Below are 24,289 nucleotides of genomic sequence, written 5' to 3'. Positions count from 1 at the left end.
TATATGCTGGGTAGCTGCCTTGTTCGCCCACCCCCAAGGGTAGTGATGTGATCCTGCATCGTGTCTGCGTGGAAAGTGGGGAGCGGTGGTGCAGCGGTGGTGCAGCGGTCAGCGCGTTGCACTTCGAAACCGGTGACAATTATCTGAACCGGTCCTGGGCCTTCCCTGGGTCGACTCAGCCTCACATAAGTACCGGTGATGTGTCAAAAGATTGGCACTTGGACAAGACAAAGGCAGCCAGGCATGGTGCTGCCCACCCACTCCCTCGTGTGCCGTGCCGGGCTTTACAGGTGCTCGCTAACAGCGCTTGCCCCCGTACAATCTGTTAAAGGCCACATGGGGATATTTGTCTTTGTGTGCGGAAAGCAGTGGCATTTTGGTTAAAACACACTACCCTACGATCCTGGCAACCTGAGTTTGAGTCTTGGTCACAATCTACATGATCTGAGAGTGTTCAAGTTAAGAGTACATATTACAGTGTCTCAATATTAATAATGGGTGGGGAAAGGGCAGTTGGAGGTGTGTGCTGGTCACACACACCTCATGGAATTCCATGCTTGCCATAACAGATGCTAACAACACATTCCCTGCTGGTCTACAAGGTTGAGTTGGCAATCAATGTATGTTTGTATGTAATTGAATGTATAAATCCAGCTGCCTGGCATGCAAAATGTTTTCATTGGGCAGACCCATGAAACATTTCGCAAGGATTACATGATTTGCAAGGGTAACATTATATATATTTTAAAAAATACTGTTGTGTCAAGCTATTGTGAATAATGTTTTTCATCTAAAGATATTTATTAGTCACAGTGAGGGAAATTTAATCAGGACGACACCAACAGTGGATCAGTGTCACGCAAGGAAAAATGCAAAAATCGTAAACACAACTTTGGAATTTCATCAGTAATTACATGTACCATTAAGTGTATTTTGTGGTGCTGAATGACTTTAGGAAGAGTACACATATTCTTAGCTCTTTCGGTAAAGTCACGTTGAAGGGAAACAATAAAAAATAATAAAATATTTTATTATTTTATTGTTTCCCTTCAACGTGACTTTACCGAAAGAGCTAAGAATATGAATTACTGCAGTCACGAAAGCTTTAAATCAAAAGAGTACACATGTTTGCACAACAAATTAAAATACAGTGTATGCATAATAGGATAGAATTGAAAGGGCCGATTAAGAGTTTGTTCAACGCAAAGATACGTTTTGGAGTTTGGATTAGAAGACACGAGGTTTGCCAAGTGGGAGTCATGCAATCATAATTGGATAAACTTATCAAAACCAGATAACATATTATGGTAGTCAATTATTTGAAACTTGTGTAAAATGTAGAACTTTAAAGTTCTTGTGATTTTTTTCTAGTACATTATGTATAGAATAAAATACTTTTATTTTGCTTTAAAAAATATATTATCTTTATTTTTAATGGTTGGCTCATCTGTTTTTGTTACACTGAGATATTTTGTACCGTAGTGTTTACCCCAGTTTCTCCTTGGCAAATTGGATGTTTACTTTAAAGGGCGCTCACCTGGTTATAATGTTTGTGTATCTACAGCATGTGTATGTAATGGTTGGGGGAAACGGTAGTGTAACAATGAGCGCACTGCATTATGAATCCGGTGACCCAACTTCGATTCCTGCTCCCGGGCAAGATCAGTAGCAGATATCTGAACTGGTCCTGAGTCTCCCCCTAGGTCGACTCAGCTTTAAATGAGTACCTGGTGCACTGGCCATCCACCCCCTTGTGCACCATGTTGGCCTTCACAGGCACTCGCTAACAGCCCTTGCCCCAACAGTATGCTAAGGCTATATGGTGGATATTTGTCTTCATATATGTAAGGTTAACAGGTCACAAGAGTCAACGCTGCTGTTGCCACAAAACACTCATCACCACTTCCTTCCTCCCTCCCTTAAGACTACAGCTCAATCGAGAAACTCAAGAGGGATTTGGAGGCAATTTGTATGGAAGTGGAGGCCCTGGCATTGACAAGGTAAACGCCATGGCGTCTGTGTCCAGTGCAGTAAGAACACAACTCCTGCTCCATCAACAAGACATTAATTGAGAGCACACAACTCTTCAGCCCAACACTACGAACATCAGCCGGCGTTCAGATTCTCACCAGAGCGCGCTTGTGGAGACGTAGTGAACCATTTGGATGAAAGGCAAGGGGTCTGACGTGGCTCCGCAGCGCCTGCAAACGCACTGCGGGAGACAACACACACGATCATATTGACACAATGGGGAAACGCTCCGGCGACGTTCATTTACTCACCCCTCTTATTTATTTATTCGCGCTCACGCACGCTGCGATGCTCCCGATTCGGCATCCTTGACTCGGAGAGAGGACTTTCATTGAGTGACAGGCGCGAAGCGGAAATTGCACGCCGGTCCCACGAGCCGGGGGTGCTCCCCGACAGATCCCGGGTCAGGGGCATTGATTGTGCAAGTGAGAGATGCTGCGCACTCGCCCTTGCTCTTATAAACCCACGATTGCTTGAGATGTGCTTTTTGCAGCAGCTGGCAGCTCAATGGTGAGACACTGTTCTGCTTTGTGCTAGGTAGGTCTAAAATCGTGGAGGTGTGCAAGCAAGGTCATGTGTATTTAACATGTCATTATTTCACATGAGCACCATCGGAAAAAAAACACAAGGACAGAGGTTTAACTTATTTGGCCAGGGGATATATGGTAAATGTGGACTTGCCAACTGGCCTTTATTTTTCTAGGATTGTTTTAAGGTTCCACATCAGAAAATAAACATCATGGATAGACGATAAAAACCTTTGAAGCCAAACTCAGATAAGCGAGAATTCAGCATAAGCCAAAATTCAGCATAAGCCAGAAATGCTAAAAATATTAATACCTATTTTTTTATTCACCAAAAAAACTCCACTCGGAACACTGTGTGCGATAATTAAGCTGCCCAGGGTTAGATGTAGAACGCGATGCAAAGATTGTACAGGAAATTCTATATTTGTTTATTGAGACTTGCAAGTGTAAAATACTATCCCAGACAATTCAAAACAGTAAATATCATTAACTTGCAATTCTATAGGTATATACACATTCTGTACTTATCTGTTGTATGGAATTGGTGCACCAAATGCTTAAAAGCTGCACTCATCCATGTGCTTTGCCAGGGCTCCCTTTCTCTTGCGAGAATTATAGATTTATATTCATTTTACAAATAAACTCAAGCCGATTAGACTCAGCCTCTGCTTCTAGGCGTTTAAAGATTCAGCCTCCCAACTCTGCTTATGTTGACGGTAAGTGACTTAAACTGTACAGTACACATGGTGATTTTCTTCAGTGCTTTCAAAGAGTTCATATTAAATTGTAAATATTTAGTTGGTATTTACTAATAACATGCTAATTAAATGTGCTCGGTGTTAATCACGTGTAAACACAATTTAACGTAAATAATTATGCAGAATTTGATTATTTATAGTATACCAACATCTGAAATAACCGTAATGGCTTTCCCCCATACAAGCCAGCTTCGAGAGGTTTCAATCTCTTAATTGGGCTATTTTTTATTCCTGAAGGTCATGCGTTAATAATTTTCCAGCTTTCACTGCAAGGTCAACAGTTGTTGTAATGTCTAATGCTCTGCCACTACAACAAGCCCAAATGGGCTCACGCAATCAGCAAACTTGTAGGTAAATTTACCAAGTTTAACATTTCCACATTACCCCAGTTACCAAACTCATTCTATATACAGTAATAGTAAACCACCAAGCCAACGGTGAAGCTTCACAGAAATCAGATGTAGTAGCATTACCAAAAACAGCACATCGATACAATCAACACAACTCCTGTGCATAACCTCTCTACTATTTCACAGTCTTGGTGGCGTTCAGCACACAAGCTCCTGTTGTCATGTAATGGGGAATCCTGAACTTTTCTCCAGAGGCCAGCTAGTGCTAGATCGTGCACTTATCAAAGCACAGTTGCCAGTCACTCCCACACAAATGTGTTAGTCATGGACTCGTGCCAACAGGCACTTGAAGAATATAGCTGCCAAGGTCATGAAAGGGTCACACTTTCATGCTCGTGGAATAACACCAATGAATGTCATATGCATTGTATAATATGTTCCACAGAACAATAGTGTCCACGTATCAGCACAAATGAGATGTTCAATTGTTCAATTTATAAGGCGAAACACGCAATAACACAAGTCCAGTGGGTACATAAACACTGAGCACATCCAAACGGGTGGGGGTCACAACTTAAACAACATCAAACAGTCCCTTTAAAAATCTATTCACAAAAAGAAACATCTCCCTTCTTGTCAAACTATTTAGGCAAGTGCTCTCAGCGACCACCCAACAAGGTAACAGTGACACACGAGGGCAAAGGCTAGCACAACTAGCACCACGCTTGGCCACCTTTGTCTCTCCATTGCTGATGTATATATGCCAAGTCAGTTACTCATTTAACACTGTTGGGAAACTGTGACTGATCAAGAAAAGCAAAAAAATATACAATTTACTGAAACAAATTAAGAAATGTTTATAATCGCCACCTATTCCTCGCGATTACCTAAGGATCATCAGACACGTGGGCAATGGCAAAGAAAATGGACAAAATCTGAAAAGTATGCAACGACGCATTAAGAGGTGCATTCTGGGATTGCAGTGAAAGAGGAATAACGTGGAGCAAAGAACAAATACAAATTGTAGATATGTTGACTGTTAAGAAAAGCAGACTTGGGCAGCACATGTCACTGGAATGGATGACGGACGATCGTTAGGAGCGACAATGGAGTGAGTGGCAACTCTCAGAGACAATAGACCAAGGAGTGATGGGATCAGCTCTCGCGCACGAGCCAAAAAGGATTGCTGCACCACGAGACCATGAGGTGTGGCAACTGCTTGGGGAGGCCCCTTCATCTAGCAGAGGACATAACGTGTGATGATACACACAAAATAACCTTTGGCTTAATGGAATGAGACTGTCCAGGATAAGAAAGGACAGACAAAGTCACGCGAATTTAATTGCCCGGGGGGGAAAAGATGAGGTTGATCATTGCACGCTTAGTTTACGCACCTGTTCAAACAGCGCGATGGCGAACTTCTGGTGCGGGATACAATTGGTGGACGTGCACACGTCCTCGTGGCCCTCGCCAGCCACTTGGCGATGAAGCCACATCATCAGGTTCTCCTGGGCAATGGAAAACAATAGTCAGCTAAAACATTCACAATCTATGACTGTGTACAAAGACAAAGATCCGCCCCCCCCCCACCCCCCCCCCCCCCGTATAGCCTGAACAGACTGTAGGGGCAAGTGCTGTGGGGCCAGCAACTATGAAGGCTGGCAGGCCAGAAAGCACCAGGTACTCATTTGGGGACGAGTTGACCTAGGGGAAGCCTTAGACCGGTTCAGATATTCGTCAGTGGTGTTGACCACGAGCTCAACGTACTAGCCACTGCACCACCGCTCCCCACGACCGTGTACACACACACACACAAACACGCATGCGTACGTACATTAATTACATTACAAAGGTATAGAGAGAGCAGGAGGTCATGTTTGTGAGCCGCATTATGGTAATGAACAAGCGCACGTCACCATAATGTGACTCACAAACATGAGACCCTGCTCTCTGTAGAGCTTTGCTGGTTTTAGTTTCAAAAGGAAATGCATGTTCTGCAGAGTTCAAATCTACAGTGCGGAACAAAGCCTCAGGGCTGGCTCATTGTCACCTTGCAATTACACAAAACACTCATGCGATTATGCAGCTCGGGCAACATTCAAGTGGTGTCCGATGTTATTCTTTAAAGCCATGCGTTTACTCTTTTATACCGATGATTAAGTGAAAGACAAAAGGTATTTGTATTAAATGCTTGAATGGTTATCCTTTTAATTGCTTGAGCTCATTCTTTCAATCACACGGTTCTGCACTCCCAGCTGTTGATTAAGTAAAGGATGATCGCATTCGTGGTTCGTTGTTTGACTGCATTTAATCACTTGTTAAAATCGCCAACTGTGTTAAAACTGTGTTTTCCGGTTTATTTCGCATGATGTCACTGACTTATCTAGCAGTGAAGCAGTGTCTAAAGCAAACAGGATCTTGCCATAGGCATTAGTTACCGACCTTCATTTACTCTTTAACCTTTATTTGCTTAGGTGACTCACCAATGTAAAACAAAACTGCCCATTGTGTAGTCCAAAGAGTAACATTTACTTTACTATTTGGCTCTTTCGGTAAAGTGAAAACTAAATTAAATCACGATGCTTGTGTTGCGCCTGAAACGTCGTGATTTTATTTAGTTTTTTTCATTTTTGTTTTATATTGTTAAATTTTTACCTACGTGACTTTACCGAAAGAACCAAAGAGTATGGATCCTTGCAGTCACGAAAACTTCAAATCTAGTACATTTACTTTACACTAAATCCTGGATTTACTAACACTACTTGCTAAAATGGGGCAGTGCTTACTAAAATGGGACGTTACTTTCCAAAATTACACCGTTGAATAAGAAGACACCGAACTCATTAGTCATTTACCATCTGTATTCGATTGAAATGATTGTACTTTATTTTCAAAAGAAAGCTGCTTCTTTAAGCACGGGCTACCGATTTATACCACAGGATGAATCACAACCCTGCAAACAACGCTCATCCTTCTCTTGTTTAAGTCATCGTGCACACACGTGAGTCACGGGTAAAAAGCGAACGCCAATAGCGTGTGCTTTATTAGATCCTAAAAGGCCACCAAACCAAAAGAAAACAACGACACACTGTTTCAAAACACCTTGGCACTATTCATGTTGATTCAGCCAAGCATTTTTTGAAAAGCTTTCTTTAAGCCAATGTGGGAGCAGGCGAGTGAAAGAGTGGCTTCACGGTACAATGGGACGTGAGATATATTGCCCCCTTCGACCATCACCGAGCTACTTTCATGTTTTCTTTTTCCCCCCAAGTTTCCAAGTCAGCCAAGCACCTGCATACGTTTGAACACGAGCAGCACTACATGCTTAAAATTCAACTCTCGAAAAGGAGGGGGTGGTTTATTTTGTTAATCAAGGCGGATTTCAATCGGCTGCTTGTGTAACAAATGAGGTGGAAAGTGTTTGAGGTGTAGCACAATATTGATTTTCCTTTTGAGCTGCCGTCTGACGTTGATTTAACGCAACGGGGCTGCAGTGACCGAGTGCAAGGGCTGGCTGTACAGTTGATATCGTATGTCCCGGACAGGTCGAATGTCAATTGCCGTTACTCAATTACAACACAAGTGTTTATAACTGGACAGCCTCATTTTGGAGCGTACACCATAATTCACGAGACTTGCAAGTAACATATTAAAGTTATTTTTAGCTGAAAAAGAAACGAGGAATTCACGTAACGAAAAATAGGCAAACTGGAATTTGCTGCCACAACTCAAGAATGTGAAATCCTATATCTACGGTATTATTGAAACGTACTTAAAAGTATGTTGAAGTGGTGTCAGAGTTGGAAGAGGATAAAAGGGCCCTTTTTGTTCAAGCAAACACACCTCTGCCACACATTTTCTATTCATATAACCTTTACTGTTGAAATATGTCAAAAGGTTACACGAGCAGCCAATCCAGGCAATTCAACATCGGTAAGGGAAGTAAATTGTGTTGTACGAAAACAAACTTAATAACCCACGTGGTGTGCACACGCCGAGCTCATTAATATAATTACACTGGATGCGTAATCCTGCACAGCATCATGGAGATTTAATAAAAGATAGGCACGTCTTTTGATAATCTGCACTGCTCTGCAATGTGCCAATTGGGCTGCCAGAATTTCCCCTGTAAAACAAGCATGCGCAGGTGTAACACGCTGGGAAGCCAATCCATTAAAGTAGACTCCAGTTTGTTAGAGGATTCAACTGTACAAAGAAAGACGCGTATGGAAACATGCATATATATGAATGCACAAACACACGTTGAGCATGTGAGCTTCTGCCTGCCCGCCTGCAAGTGTTCAAACGTATGCAGGCCAATTGCACTTGCGTGGATTTTTCTCCGGGTCCTCCGGGTCTTCCCTCCAACAATTAGAACAACCATGCGTTCTGAGTATTTGTCTGCTATAAATTTACAAATGATAAAACCACTTTGTTGCGCAATCATTTGCGACCAGGTCACTTCTGAAAAATAAAATAAAAACCTTACATTTTATAGGCATGAGAACTGACAGGTACAAGCGACGTCGTCCACGAAGCCGGAAAGCCGGCCAGGGGGGGGGGGTGAGACTTACAAAGCACTCAGCCGCGTCGTCCATGAGGCCGAGTTGGAAGCGCTGCTCGTCACGGAAGGTCTCGGCCAGCGCTCGCCGCAGCTCGTCCGATGTGAGCACGTCACGCTGGCTGCTCTCAAACTGAGAGAAGAGCGCCTGCAGCAGCATCGCGAAAAACACAGCCAGCAGTCACAGGACCGCTAATTACACCGGAGGGAGGAGGAGACGCTCTACCCCGTCCGGTGATAATGGAGCTTACAGGCTATAATCATTGTTAGTTGGCGTGCAATGATTCACCCAATGTCTCACTGCGACAAGTTAAAGTGTAACAAAACAGGACTCATGGTTCAACTCAAGACAGGATTCTATTTGTCTCACGTGTATTATCTCTTGTATTATCTGTCCCTTTGTTCAGCATAGCTTACCGGTAATATTTGAATGAAGTGATTTAAAAAATCATGATGTACATGTTTACACAAATTATAAACTCACCACATTCATCATTATTCGAGTAATTTCACGGAAATAAATAGTAGGCTGAAGCTTCAGGCAATGACTCTTCTTCAAAGTAGAGAGGGTGAAAATATTTACAATCTTTCCCTGAATCTTAGATTTCTCATTACCGTACTCCTTTTGTTCAAGTCCAGGGTACAGACTTTCCACTTTTCCTTTCCGTGTGACTATACATAGCACATCATTTACTTTTCCTGATAACGCTCATCCTCTCGTAAGCATGTTCCCAATATTATCTATTATACACGAGAACATTTTGGGATGTGACTGTATTTTGTACACTTTCACATGTGCACAGCACCTTGCCAATACACTGCTGCATGGAAGCCTAGCTCACCACGTCAGCCATGTGGATTGTTTGACCATACTTCAACGACCCCAATACTGCAATAACTCCCCCACCACTGTCTCCAAATCTAACCTTCGATCAATTTCAAGATCACACCCTACATTATCGAGATCCTCCATAAATGGACTTCTCCTCACCTCTCATCTCTCTCATTTCCCATCCATGCACTCTCCGCTCCAGCAACCAAGGCTTTCAGTTGAAGCTTCTAGTCAACCTTTACCGAGTTGGTGGGGGTGCCACTCGTTCTCCTCTACTCCCCCCCCCCCATAATCTGGAATTACTCTCCCGCTGCCATTTGTGCTGCCAAACTCCCTGCCCAAGTCCACACTCAAGAGATCACCAATAGTGGGTGCTTTATTAGATCGTAAAAGGCTAGCAAGAGCCACCAAACCAAAATAACACAACAACACACTCTTTAAAACACCTAGTTTCCTACAGTGTCTATTCCTCTCAAGGAAATAAATAGGCCCGCACTACAATGTCTTGTGATGTGACTGCATTTAAATGCAATGTAATGTGAAACTCTGTGATGCTGTAGACGTCGCCACATTGGTCAATGCGGGTTGGTGAAGAGGGAAGCCCAGGACCAGCTCAGATGTCACTCGCCACCGATGGTAGCCGTGGCCAGGATTAAAACGCAGGTTTCCGGGTTCATAGCGCAGGTTGCTAACCACTGCACCACAGCTCCACCCTTGTCTGTCCGTTATTATATTTTGTGACTAAATATGCTCGCTTGGGCTTTACTTCACAAACACGAACAGTAGTCTGTGTAACATCTTGAACACTCTTAAACATTAGGTGATTACTAATTTATATGAAATGTCTATCCAACACTAGCCACAGCTCAAGGTACAGCGACTTTCAATGGGCAATAGCCCACGTAATGCGGCAAGGATAAAGTTTCTGGGGATGTGTGCGAGTAATATCTTATCGCAGCGTGGTTATGCAATGCGCTGCTATTAGAGATGTCCGGCATGTGTTGGTACAATGTTGACGGGATGCTGGGAGGCAATAAAAACACATTGCATGGTAAAACTGGTATGCAAAGAAGGTAAGCATTTATGAGGACATTGATATTTCTTATCGAAAATGTGTTCTATATATGAATGATAACAAAAAGAACTCAAGAGCCTTGCCAAGTTATGAAAATAAAAATTCTCACAGCTATGTAATGTGTGTTCTTGTACATTTTATATTGTAACATGTGGTCCAGTTTATTGCAGCACATCACCATCATGTTGCACCAGTAAGGCATCCTAGTTAGAGACTCATGATTTTTCATTGAACTATAGGAATTGTAAGTCCATGCGATTTGAGTATTGCAAATAGTTAGACAATACAACAAATACGTCCCATATCTAAACGATCATGCTCCCAAAATAGCAGACGTCTTTAAGAGTTTTTTGGTTTTGATTATGAAAATATATTTTTAAACCCTACTATGCTTGAGTTGTTATCTTGATTAAATGAGTAGATGAGTTAAAATACCATAGACATATATAATTGCAGATGTCCAAAACACGAGTGTGACCTGAATTCAACAATGATGTGTTGCGATACACTGCGAAGGCAGCTCAAATCCCAGACACCAGATTAGATGGGTACAATCGAGTGATCTCACGGACCACCAAATACAATGGGCACTTTCCTCTTGAGGTGGATGAGCTTATCCTATCGACTGACACTAAGGCTGGGCAGAATGTCAGCCATTATACACCTGATGACAAGCAGGTGTGCATGTGACAAGACATGATGCATTGGGGGTGCCTGGATTATCTAGAGCAGGTTCTGGCTGCAGTTTCTGTAACACTGGCAAACGACGTGTTATCGTTTAACTCTGAAATTACGTAATTGATTCAATTCATTCACCTACATTTTTTCGAAACCTGTTGTTGCCAAAGACCGCTTGTACAACCCTCTATTGGAGCTCACCAATCTGGCTTAACCATTCCAAGAATTGGAATAACGTAAAGAAAATATCACTCCTTCCAACACCTTGACTTAAAATGTTTGAAACATCTCTTTTGCACAAGGTTTTACAGTGCCCACCAAAGACTCTTGAGATCACTATTGGAAGTCACATGGGGCCCTGCAAACTGCTGAGAGTGAATATTAAAAATAGGTATGAGGTTGACTTTCACGAGGCCAATGAGTGCATTACTGACTGAGGGCACGGCATTGTTTTCTGCAGGACATCGAGTACTCAACACACACGGCAACTAACGAAAATGAAGTCACAACCCACCCTAAACCTTGCTCTACATGACTAATAACAACTGCTATTGTTCGTGGAATTATTTTCAGTTTTACAATGAACCATTAATTCCAAATGCCGTTGCCAAGCAGATTTCTCATGACAACAAAAAACACGGGGCCCGACTTAAGTTTTAAACTTTCTGTCAAGAATGATCTTCACTGCCCACAAATGTGACAAACCACGTAGCATATGAACAAGGCATTGTATTAGGCGTGGCTTAGCCCGAGGACACATTCCTCTCACAATAACAACGGGCAAAATGAGATTCCTCTCTGTGCCCTTTGTAACTGGTTTTGTTTTTAAGCAGCATGGCCGGAGCCGTAAAACACATGGATTGTATCATCACTGGGCTCTCGCAGGAACGCAAGGAGCCACATTCCGGGCGTGCTATCACCCCTTCCACCGCACGCACACTGGCACGAGCCAGCACACACAGACAGCAGTGCACACCCATCCCTCATCTCGCAGCGTCCAGTTGCTCAACCAGCCACCCACACACACACTTAGCTCAGATCTGAATACGATGTAAATTAAATGGGTCCCAACTGCATTGGCAGTGATGCAGAAGCACAAATAACAACAAAACCGTCAACAGACTAATCAATAACACTGTGGCTTTAAAATAAAAATATAAAAGGCGACGTTTCAGGCAATGGTATCTCTTCATAGCGTACAATCTCAACTAAAACATGATAAGTGTGCCACTGGTGGCTACAGGTCGTAAATCAGGATTCTGTCAGTGCCTGAAATCAAGAAATATAGTCTGGGGATGCTTGATTGTTTTATATCACACAATTGCCTGCAAGCGTCGTTTTTTTTTACCTAATGTCTGCATCAAAGCATAGAATCTCAAATAGCATTGGATCCATCTGACCCTTTAAAAAGGGGTGTATTAATTTCGACCCCAGGACAGTTAATTATTCATTGGTCGTGTGGGAAAAACTAAGCGTGGCAGGAGAGGTGAAATGTAAATGAATACCCACTGAGGGAAGCTTACGCTACACAGAGACACACAATGCAGGATTATCGCAGCTCAAAAGATATGCTTTGGTTGCACAAGAACAAGACAGTGGAAAACAAAATCCCACTCAACTCGTCTTGAAATAAACATCCATTTTGTGCATCGCGTAAACAAGCCTCGCTGCTCTCCATTTAAACACAACAATAAACGTTTGACACAGCAAAGCTATGTTGTCGAAAATGTAGTTAACGTAATAGTTGGAAGGTTAAAATTCCAGTTAAAAAAAGGTATTAAGTCTTGTCAGGACAAATTGCAAAAGAGGCTGATAAGCAACACTGTTGATGGAATGGCAGATAAATAAGAAAACCCACCCCAAGCAGGTCTACCACATCGCTAGAAGGCATGAAATTAGTTCATGTGTAGGAGCGAAATGGAATGTGACATTGTAGGACCATGATAGATGGTGATACCATGGGGAAGCCTTCATCCAACAGCAGATAGATAAAATCGCACGCCGATTCTAATGATGTGATGATGATGATAAATCAAACCACTCTCCTTTTCCTGAATACAACCTGATCTCTTCTCAACTCAGAAGCTAAGGAGGGCTTGAGTCTTGTTCATACTTAAATGGGTGACCACCAGTGCATACCCAGGTAATTCTAGGCATATATATTTGGTTTTTGAGGTGGCCAGGAGATAGCATGACAGCAATGGGCCGTCCTCATACGTTCCATGTATTTGGTACACCTCTGTGGACTGCATCTATCTGTGCAGAGGTGTTAAGTGTTATCCGCTCACATTTGAGTTTTCGCTCCGTATGCCAGTTACCTCTGAAATGCCAAATTCTCAAAAATAGAACTCACAGATATCCCAATGCAGGCGAGTCTCTAGACTCAGTCAACCTCTCTTGGGTAAATAAATGGGCATTATTATTGTACTACACATTCTCAGAGCCAAACATCATAAGCCAAACAGTCAAACATTATAAGAAGTAACACACTGTGCTGGAAAATGGCCACGATTTTTCGTGCCGACTTGAGCGTGTGCATATTGTACCATCGTCGAGTGACAGATTTACTGCGCGAGCAGACAGGAAATGGAATAAAGTTACCCTTGTTAAATTTACAATCTCCGGCTCTCGCAATCGAGCATGCCCGCCTAACTGTAAAAACACGGTGAAGTATGCAAGACAAATATGTTCTGAACGTTCTCTCGAGCTGGTGGCTCGGTAAGTTATTTTAGGGAAATGGAGCAAGCAAAGCTTTTGGCAAACAGGCTGCATTTTGTTAATGGGAGCAAGGGTCCCCCCCCCCCTCGGCTTGTGTCTAACAAACACTTGTTTAACATTCATAGACTTCTGCCTTTCAACGCAAGACTTCACTCAAGCACAACAGTGTTTACATGCAACAAAATCCCTCCCTTCCTCCCCCTCAAGCGAGAATGCACAGCACTGCACAATGGCAAACCCGTCTCTCCCCTGAAGAGTACTAGTCAGGGTATAAAGACTGGCGCGAATGCCCTAAAGGCCAATAGCGCTCGCATTATTGTGCTACCTTAAAGAAGCATTTAATATTTGAAAGCCAACGTCAATATAATGAATGGATATGAGAGCAGGTAGAGTTTCAGACATGCTGGATCAAACCAAATCATCAGCAGCAAACATCACCTATCCATCGCGAGATGAAGGCCTCCACACAGTCACCATCCCCCTTACAGTGCCGACGATGCCGTAATCCATCTCACTCCTGCACGTGAGGTCTTGCCTTTGCTGTGTATGTCATCTCCAGTCTCGTCCATCAGCCAATTACACATTTTGGGCATGTGTCCTGCCTGTCTAAACCCACTTACTTTCTTTAACAGCTGGTATGACGTCTCGCGATATTTATATATACTTTTGATCCACGTGTCCTTATTGCAGTATCTCAGTTTGATTTCAACATTTGATAGACTTGTAAATCACGTAACATTCATATTTTAGAACACGCCATCTCTGATAGCTGCAAAATGTGACTTTTCTCGAGTTTCTATAGGAACGGTCATATGAAAGTTTACAATTATTATTTGAATTAGAAAATAATCGACACAAATGTGCACAGCAATGAAACCCACCTCCACTATGACACTCGAGACTTGGCACATAACAAATCAGATTCAGGTGAATAATAGATACTCCCGCTCCGGATACATGCATCGAATTGTGCATGAAAGAATACATTATGATTTATGCTGTTACATTTAGCCAAATAGGAATAAACTAAAGCGTATGAAAAAGTTAGAAAACAATGAGACACAATGAAAAGGTTATGGTGAAAATTAGAGAAAACAGAATCAAATGCTAAATCAAACCTTGACCCTAAATTGTGTTAAGGCTTTTAAAACATTAGTATATGAACTTCCACCCCACCCTGTAGACGCTGTATTGCCGGGGGTCCAGTTTAAGTTTCGATCATCTTATATTTGTTTTGTCAGACATGAAACCACACTCCCTTAGAGTGCTACCCCGCTGTGCGAGGTAGGGAAAACAGTCAGATTTACACTTCTAAACAATAATAGTGTGTTGCCTGGCTGAGTTTTAGTGATAGTCTGGTCTCCTATAAGGTGTGATTTCATAACATTAATTGGATATAACGCGATGAATGTATTCGGGAACACATTTTTTTATAACGCGGATGCGAATTGGATATAATGCGATGGAGTGAACAGAACTCCATTGCGCAAGCAGGAATCAGCGGTTGTACGGCTGCCTCGGCATAGCATCACACAAGGCGGGATGCTGCTGGATTGCTTCTGGATGCTACCCACGCACCTCCGTATTTATTCGGCCTTAATACAGGTTTTGATTGAAAGCTTTCGTGACTGCAGAGATTCATATTCTTGGTTCTTTCGGTAAAGTCACATAGAAGGGAAACAATAAAAGCAATCATCTGATGATGATGTTGATGATTGCTTGTGTTGCGGTCGAAACTTCATGAGAATTTTATTGTTTCCCTTCTACGTGACTTTACCGAAAGAACCAAGAATATTAAAACAGGTTGTTTGCGGCCTGCATAAACATCCCACGTGTTACCACGGACTGTGCTTTATCCTATATCATATATTCAATTTTTTTAATAATGCAGTGTTCCTCAAGAACGAAACAACCGCGTTATAGGAGAACAGACTGCACTGATCGGGAGTCGTGGGGTGCGGGGTGGGAAGGCCAGAGCATTGGGTACGGCGCGGGGCACAACATTACCTTCAGGGCGCAGAAGACGCAGGCCTCCCCGAGGCACTGATGCTGAGTCAGCTGCCGAAAACTTCGCCGAAAAACATCCAAGTGCCACAGCACCTTGAGCGGCAGGAAGGGGCACAGAGGAAATGGACGGCCGCCCGTTAGCGAAAAAAGCCACCGCACAAAAAAGGCCCGAGCACGGGTGGAACGGGCGAATCGGCGGCGCAACTGTCAACTTCCAGCGTTTGTTCTGCCTTTTCCTGCTTTTGGCAATGCAGGGCAGAGCCGCTTTTTTTATAGGAGAAACGGTGTCTTCTAAAAAAAAAAGGAAGCACAACCACCGTCAATTAAGCTGCTCGCGTCACGTGGCAGCTAGGTATTTTGGACGTATATCCCATGTGGTATAACGATCTTATGAAAGGCTTCATTTCAAATGACCGTTTGATTCGTTTGCGTTCTAATGAGCGGCCAAGCAGGCTTTTGCCCGAGAGACTCGAGGGAGAGTGAAGCTCCAAAATGGTGTAGAGGTCTCACCAGGCAAAGCCATTGTTTGAGCCAAAAAAACTGGAAAAACCTGAATCCGTGTAATCCCTCACTGGGTTTAAAGGCTTGTAAACATTTCAGATCACTATTATACTCGGAAGAAAAAAAACTTCAGTATAATCGCACGTACGCGATTACGGATGTAACTGTATACCGTTAAATTATTGTACGTTAATGTACAATACAGTTTAATACTACAAAAATACCTGGTTTAATTCAAACAACACTCTATACAACATGTAATTACCACATTTAAAGCGATGGTAAGTAAAGAGTGTTAACCGAACAAAATATTTACTAAAGTATCTTGTGGAAAGTATGGCAATTGCATACTACTCAATCTGACATTGGTTAACAGTCCACATTCAAAAATAAAACATGACTTAAGAATGTCAGCAAAAATGACAACCCCCACCAACATTCCACTGTCTCCAAAACTTCCTTCATATTTCTACTGAAAGAATGCAGGCGTAAAAAACCAGAAATACTGCATGTTTGTGCGCTGATCTGATACACTTTAAATATGGTGTAGATACATACGAATATAACAAAATATACATGATGAAATTGTTCAACATTGGTAGAAGAATCGCAATCATACAAAACAATTAACCAATTTGAAAACGTGTTCTTTACGCGTAATTAAATTCATTGAAGAGTATTCAAATCAGCGCGGACCTCTGCGTGAAACTAAAATATTCTGCAGACAAAATCTTGATAAGAATCACCTTTCTCACACAACCCCACACCATCGCCCGATCGACAAACACACAACACCCGCATGAGCAGCTCCCCCCGACCCCGCTGAGCCGCCAGCAAGAGTCTTCTGTGCCCGGCTTTTACCTGCACGGCGCTGTTGAGAAAGCAGCTGTTCTGGCCAGGCTCGTTGACGAGTCCCTTGTCGGGCGCCTCTTGGTAGACGCTGCGCTTGCCCAGCGCCCCGCGGCGCAGCGCGCCCGTCTCGTAAGAAGACATCGCGACCGATGCCTGCCGCCTCGGTCCCCGCTGCTCGCTCTGCAAGCCGCTTCTCTCTCACTCTCAAGGTCCCTCGTGGGCGAGCTCTTGCGACGAAACGCCCAGGCGTTGGCCGCAGCCCAGCATGTCGCGGGGACGATGATTTTGTGCGCGCGTGTGCTTGTTTTCGTTCTCGCTTCTATTCTGAATACTAAGAAAGAAGAATAAAAATGCGCTCCCGTAGTTGTCGAGGCTGCGCCGCATCCGCTTTAAATGGACCGCCTCCGTGTTGACGTTACGCTGATGTGAAGCGTTCCTGCGTTTGCTGTGACAAATCAGTGTTTCCACATCCGACCCAACGGGTCAAGGTGATGTCACCGTCACAATTTTCTTCATCGCTCACGTTTCCTCACCCTATGGCCGGAGTGAGTTAAGCCCTGGTAAAGAAGATAATAAAAACAGGACGGTTAGTCCTGAACGCTCACCTTTAAAAAAACACATTATTAAAACACCTGAAGTGGCAAATACAGTTCCTGTTCATGGCGTCTCCAAATAATAATGGACCAAACATGGAACCGTGACAACAAACAGAACGACACGATCACATCAAAGACATGAATGCAGAAAGGCACGCACGTAAAATGAAACATGTTCTTGGCTACATAAAGTGACACTCCATAAACCCATAAAGCATGACGCACAGACAACAGTGTCGACACACAGCTGGATATGCACACCGTCGGATATGCACATCGTGCACATCACAGTGTGTCACGTAGCCTCTTAAACAACGCATCCCCCCACGCACACCAGATGACACGTTGTTGATGGCATTTGGCACCGGTTGTCAATGCAGATTCTAAACGTTCCACAGCATTTTCAGTGTTTTAAACAACGCGATTCGCAATGTGGATCCAATGAGAAGCCACCGTGAATAAAGTCGCCTGCTAGTTTACATTAACTGCTGCTCCCACGGGGAATAAGCAGTTTCTTCCAGTTTCCGTGTACACGCCCCTCCATTTTTAAACAATGAGCGGGTACTGTGTGTCCACCCATTGTTTTTGGAGTAACCAACGTTTATTTATGGGGTTTTTTTTGTTTGGGATGCTGATATGGGGTTTAACAGCGCGATCTCATGAACGCGAGAGTACGCTCCGCGGCCATACAGTGTCCAAAACATGCAAGCCATATCCACGTGTGATTCGGGGGGGGGGTGTAGGTGCCCTTATGAAGCGATCAAGCTCATGCTCACGCAATTGCAATACTGCATCGCATGAAAGGAATTGAAAAGGTCAGTATCAGCAAAAAAGACGGATGACCACCATGGTAATTATTTTCCTACTCTCTGCTCGTCGTCATACAATGAGGCGCGTCTGGTGCCACGGTAGAAACACCACAACAGATGCTCAATATTTAACCTTGGTCCAAACGAAAGTGTCTTCGACGTGCAAATATTAGCCCAAATGTCTTCTGTTATTAATCAGTAACAAATATTAAATCCACCAACCGAACAGGCGCCATCTCTGAAGGTGACATCAGAACGAACAAAGTGCGCTTGCAATTTGATTTCATGCGGCAGTGACACATTTATTAAGTGTGCAGCATTAATTTTTGCGTAGCATTGCACGTCGTCTATTTATAAATTCACCCAACTGCAATCAAAGTGACCGGACGTTAGTAGATCTTGTAAGCAGATCAGAGCTAAAAGTCGTTGTCACCCCAATGGCTAAACGAGCTCCCGTGTTAATAACAAAATATTTACCAAAAAATAATCGACGTTCGCGAACGGTGAAGTTAAAGACAGCATCAAGACAGGGAACATTGCAGGCATTTCCGTAAAGGTGGCGACTGCAGTGAAAAACGAAATAATTGTAAAAGCCGATATAGTACGCAATGGAGCTGCAAAGCCACCTCAGTATCACACACCATCGGCACGACGTTTGTGAGCAATGATTTTACTCTAAAATGCTGTGAAAATGCCGTGGCAGCACACACGCCCAGTGCTGTAATTGCTGACCAAGGTCAGAACAAATCCGACAAGAACAACAAGAAGCCGATTTCCTTTGATTCGAGCAACATCTGCTTCCTTTCGTGAGGCGCGTAACGACAGATCGCTGACGACAGATACAAAGGGTCTCTCTCGTCGCTTTTTTTTACAGTCAGCAGTCCAACGAACACACTGTTAACGCCCAACCATTCGCTTTGCGTTAGCGTCATGTGACAAGAGATGAGAAGAGCTAGAGAGAAACTTCTGAGAAACAACCGAATGAGCATTTTTGTTTGGACGTAGATTTAGCCGGGCGCAGATTTCGCCGGACGCTAACAGTTTACAGAAGGAGGGCCAGGTGTTCACAATACTGTGAAGAAGAGTGGGGAACTTACGTGGCCGCGTGCAACACGGCTTACGCGTCACTTAAAAGGGCCAAGAACGTGTGCCCCTCAACCACACCCACACTCGGCGATTCTTAGGATTCGGCTTATGTGCTCAAAGACTTAAGTAAACTGTCCATCACAAACGTAATAATACAACGCGCCAAATGATTTCGCAGCACACACCCAGGCAAGACTCGTTTGGTTCCACGCAAATCAAAACCGAGCGAATATATCTAGCCATGTGCTACGAATGGCCACTGCCCGAAACGTCGCCAATTACATGTATTTTTTTTTACAGCCACGGCGTTATTGACTGCCAAAGCAGCGTCACCAAATCACGTTTCACTATTCTCGTGAGGTCAGTTAGAACTTCATTTCACATTCAGCGTCAAACTAACATTCGTCGGTGCTTTTAAACACTACATGATGCAATGTGTTACATTTCATATCTTTACAACCGATGAAAACATAACATTATAAATGTTTACCTCTGCCAAACACACTTCCAAGCCTGAAACATCTAGCAAACCTTAGTAGTGCCTGATAAGCTTACAAACAAGGTGGGGTGGGGGGGATAGGCAATTATCAATAACTTGCCTGCAGGAAAACCTCAGCTATCCTTGAATAATCTACGGAGGGTTATCTGCTGCAGACTATGTTGGTCCGACAAATGAGGGGGGGGGGGCTCAAGAGCACAACTCAGTGCAACCAAGAAACCCAACATTTATAACAAAGAGTCCTTTATTTCAGACAATGATCCTCAAAGCGGTAGCAAAACGAGGGCCACCACAAGCAACGGCATTCATAGGATCGACAGTCGCTTTTGCTGCGTAGGTTTTTCCAGTTGTTTTCCCGAGCTATGGTCTATAACGCTCTCCGATGCACGGCGTGATATGTAACATTTCACTCCGAGTACTGGAAGCTGAATAATATACCTGCTTCTAGCATGTGAAGCAACACCAAAGTTAAACAACAAAAAACCCTCAACTCTCTCAAAGTCAGTGTTTCTCAAACAGACGGGGGTGTGGGGGAGGATTCTCATCTCTGTCGGTGATCCTGGCCCAGTCGTGAGAATTCCACATTTCCAATCCGGGTTCAACCTCGCCATATGACCGCCGCTGACTTCTCACAAAGTGGTAACTCATTCAAATTGGCATCGTAGAGGAGGTCAATGGGTCAGTCGATCTGAACTCGTGACCTTCCGATTTTAAGCCAGCGCTTTTAACCAACTATGCCACCCACACAAGAAATATAATAATGTCCCTTCATATGATCCAGACCGGAGCTTCACTTAAACGGGGCATGAAGATGGGAGTTGTAGTGTGCCAGAGACAACACACTTGAACGAATGAATACCCTGTAGTATAACCCAGCAAGTAATATGCCTGCTATTCTGATCGCATGTGTAATATTCTTTATGTAAGTACTATACATGTGCATTACACACCCACCTTCCCTCCTCCCCATTGAGGGAAGGTGGTGTGTTCAACATACATTACTAATCGATTATATAATTACATTACCCCCCCTCCGCCTCTAATCACTGCACCTGATGAGTTAAGTGATGACGTCACCCTGCTGCTCTATATAAAACCGGGAGCAAGCGAGGGCTTTACCATTCTGGCGAATTGCCCGATGATGCTGGAAGTATTTACCAGCGAAACGTCGTACTCAAACTGTAAATGTGGATTAACTCTTCAACACACCGGTGGGCTGAAGTAGTGAATTATTTGTCTTTTGTCAACGTGACACTTTTTTTTGCTGATTGGCCGTGTCGGGTGGTGGAGGGTTACGACACATTTATAAATAAACGCGATCTAACCCAAAAACCTTTATTATGAATACATTCGTAGTTCCACATACATTTCATACATTTCAAAGCAGTTGATTTACGTGGCGCCGCAATCAACTGTTTAACGCAACAGACGCTGCATATCCACTGCTGGATGATGGGCACCACACAAGTCGTCGCCATCTCTCACGTTCTTTGACACGCATCGCCACTGCGTCTATCTCCCAACACAAAACAGGGGGCCTATTTTAGACGCTCCGTCTCCACGGTGGGAGTCGATATCTGCCCTCCTTGAGCTGTCGATTCGCCATTCGTCACGACCCGTGGCGCGGCCGTAAGACGTTCAGGCGACGTGTCCCTTGCTCCAAGTCCATCTACGGTACTTGTTCTTATCACACCGTCATAAATACGATTGGAAGTAAAATATCGGAGCGGGGAGAGAGGGGGGGAGAATGTTACTCTTGACACGACATCATACCTGTCAACACCAGGTTTACCCCGTATTCTTGTACAGGGAAATTGAGTTTTTGGGTCCATACTGCGTACAGCCGTTTGAATACGGGCAAAAGCACAAACGATTGTCTATTTGTTTGCGTTTCTCCCTTGTGATGGGACTTTGTAGGATGGACGTTGAGATGTTAAAAGGACCACCCAATAAACGTCTGAATTGGTCTGTAATAAGATAGGGCACTGATAAGGGGTTGACAGGTATGAGAGTGTGTGGGTGAGTGTGTGGGTGAGTCTACCAGTGGTGAATGTCTATTTGTTTGCGTTTCTCCCTTGTGATGGGACTTTGTAGGATGGACGTTGAGATGTTAAAAGGACCACCCAATAAACGTCTGAATTGGTCTGCAATAAGATAGGGCACTGATAAGGGGTTGACAGGTATGGGACGTACGCAGTTCACGCTCCCGTCACGGCGATAATGAGTTTGGCGTCTGTACAGCAGTAGTACAGGTAGTCAATTAAGGTATCATTGGTTCTTTCGGTAAAGTCACGGAGATAGAAAATAAATGAAATAATAAAAGCAAAAACCCCACGACGTTTCGATCGCAACACAAGCGGTCTTTATCAGGCGGATGAAGACCGCTTTCATTTACAATTTTATTTTTTTATTTTCTATCAACGTGACTTCACCGAAAGAACCAAGAATATTCATTCCTGCAGTCACGAATGTTTTAAGTCACAATTTAAGTCAATTCAGCTGTTGGTTGTTGTTGTTGTCTGGGTGACAGCGGCCTCCGCGACCACAGCCGCCACAATCAATACTGGAGATGTGCGTGGAGTGCGTGGGGGGGGGGAAAAGAGCTTTGTAGCTCATCGGATTTCTCCGGTATGAATACGTATTCCGATTAACGCAATAGTGGTTCGCTTTGCTCTGTGGCTGCTTGATCGACGATGTTGTTGTTGTCGCCCAATGTAAACACACACACACTCACTCACCGTGGCGGTGTTCGTAGCGATCAAGCGTTGCGCATAGATGCACAACCATTGCGATTACAAAGAAACGATTTAAAACAACAACAAAAAATGCGTGTAATTAGCTTCCAAAATGTGTGCGTTTATTTAAACAAATGCAACGGTAGCCGCAAATGATTGCGTCCACGATGCCTTGCCGGGTTTTGTTAGAATAACAAAACCAGATCGGGTAACAAAAGGGCAACGGTGGACCCCAAAAAGAGTTATTGCCGATTTGCAGCAAACAAAAACAAAACAACAACAAAATTCCGCGTGATTCGCGAGCGGTTAAAAGGGAATTCAACGCAAAGACCCAACACCACCACCACCAGCACCACCACCAGGACCACCACCACCAGCACCACCACCACCAGCACCACCACCAGCAGCACCACCACCAGCACCACCACCACCAGCACCACCACCACCAGCACCGCCACCACCAGCACCACCAGCACCGCCGTCACCACCGAGAGAAGGGCCGCCGCCGCCGCCGCATCATCATCATCAACAGCGGCGCAGTTCTTCCGTAACGCACAGCAACACTGAACACACGGGGCGACGCTTCACCTTTGTTCGGTCCCGCCCGCCAGCCCGCCAGCCCTCCTTCTTGAGAGGCTGCCGCGCGACGCTTCCGAAGCCAGGGGACGCCGAGCTTCGTGCGAGACGGAGCCGAGTCGAAGGCGAATTCAACTTTTTGTGTCCCCTCCCCTCCCTGCCGCTCACGAAGTTCGCACCACAGCCGCCGCCTCCGCCTCCTCCTGCTGCTGCTCTGTCCACCCCAATGCATCGCCCCCCCCCACCCCCTCAATACCCTACCCCCTCAACAACTCGTCGTGACGTCACTTCCTGTTGAGCGGACGAGGGGGGCGTGCGCGAGTTTCCGGTGGTGGTGGTGGTGGGGGGGGGGTTGCGATTCTTGGGTTTCGTTGCAGGGCGTGGTGCTTTTTTGTGTATTGTTGGGCCACGTGAGGTTGGATCTCTTAGTTTAGTCGGCCACCCCGTGCCCGGCCGGATAGAGGAGGAGGAGGGGGGCTAAAACTGGCGCGGCACGGGCTAGAGAAGAGCTGGGCTGATGTGGTACAAAAGGGTGTGGAGCTGAGTGTAGTTGACGGCGACTTGTGGAACCAGCAGCATCATGATCGGTGGAGGAGGTTCGTGAAGGACGCTGCTGGGGGAGTTGGGAGGCAGTCGCCCTTCCAGCAACAGCTGAGGACGAGGGGAACCACGCTCACAACAACTAGCGGATCGCCGGGCGATATAAAACGCACGAATTGGCACAGTGAGGAGCACATTTGGTACATCTGCCAGTCATCTCAGTCAAAACCCATGGCACCTGGATCTTGTCCCCGTGGCCTTCCAGCGAGTCTTCGAAACTTCAATAGGCAACGTTAATACTCTTTGGTTTTATTCGGTAAAGTCACGTAGGTAAAATAAAATAAAATAGAAGAAAACAATTAAATCACGACGTTTCGGAGGCAACACAAGCTTCCGTCTTCAGGTGGAATAGTCACAGCAGAAAATCTGTGATTTAGTTGTTTTCTTATTTTATTTTACCTACGTGACTTTACCGAATAAAACCAAAGAGTATGAATCCTTGCAGTCACGAAAGCTTCAAATCTAGATTTAGGCAACGTTAGTACTTCTTTCACGGAG

The 24,289-nt window shown here is 44.4% G+C and overlaps 1 protein-coding gene across 2 annotated transcripts in view; it reads right to left on the bottom strand.

Moving 5' to 3' along the window:
* LOC116944998 (uncharacterized) overlaps positions 1-23,426 on the bottom strand; it is a 48,532-nt gene extending 25,106 nt beyond the window's left edge. For both annotated transcript variants that reach the window (XR_004403187.2, XM_032959018.2), the window contains exons 1-6: positions 23,204-23,426; positions 16,900-17,447; positions 15,538-15,630; positions 8,241-8,375; positions 5,061-5,174; positions 2,130-2,212 (exon numbers count right to left, since the gene is read on the bottom strand). Coding sequence is in view for 1 of the 2 variants with exons in the window: in XM_032959018.2 (XP_032814909.2) it covers positions 2,130-2,212; positions 5,061-5,174; positions 8,241-8,375; positions 15,538-15,630; positions 16,900-17,031 (557 nt within the window). In the remaining variant the exon portion in view is untranslated. The remainder of the gene's footprint in view (positions 1-2,129; positions 2,213-5,060; positions 5,175-8,240; positions 8,376-15,537; positions 15,631-16,899; positions 17,448-23,203) is intronic.
* Between the last annotated feature and the right edge of the window lie 863 nt (positions 23,427-24,289).

The sequence above is a fragment of the Petromyzon marinus genome, chromosome 22 (genome assembly GCF_048934315.1).
Source record: "Petromyzon marinus isolate PM22_M1 ecotype Great Lakes invasive population chromosome 22, UKy_Petmar_22M1.pri1.0, whole genome shotgun sequence".
Classification (NCBI taxonomy): domain Eukaryota; kingdom Metazoa; phylum Chordata; class Hyperoartia; order Petromyzontiformes; family Petromyzontidae; genus Petromyzon; species Petromyzon marinus.
This window is presented reverse-complemented; position numbering and strand designations above follow the sequence as displayed.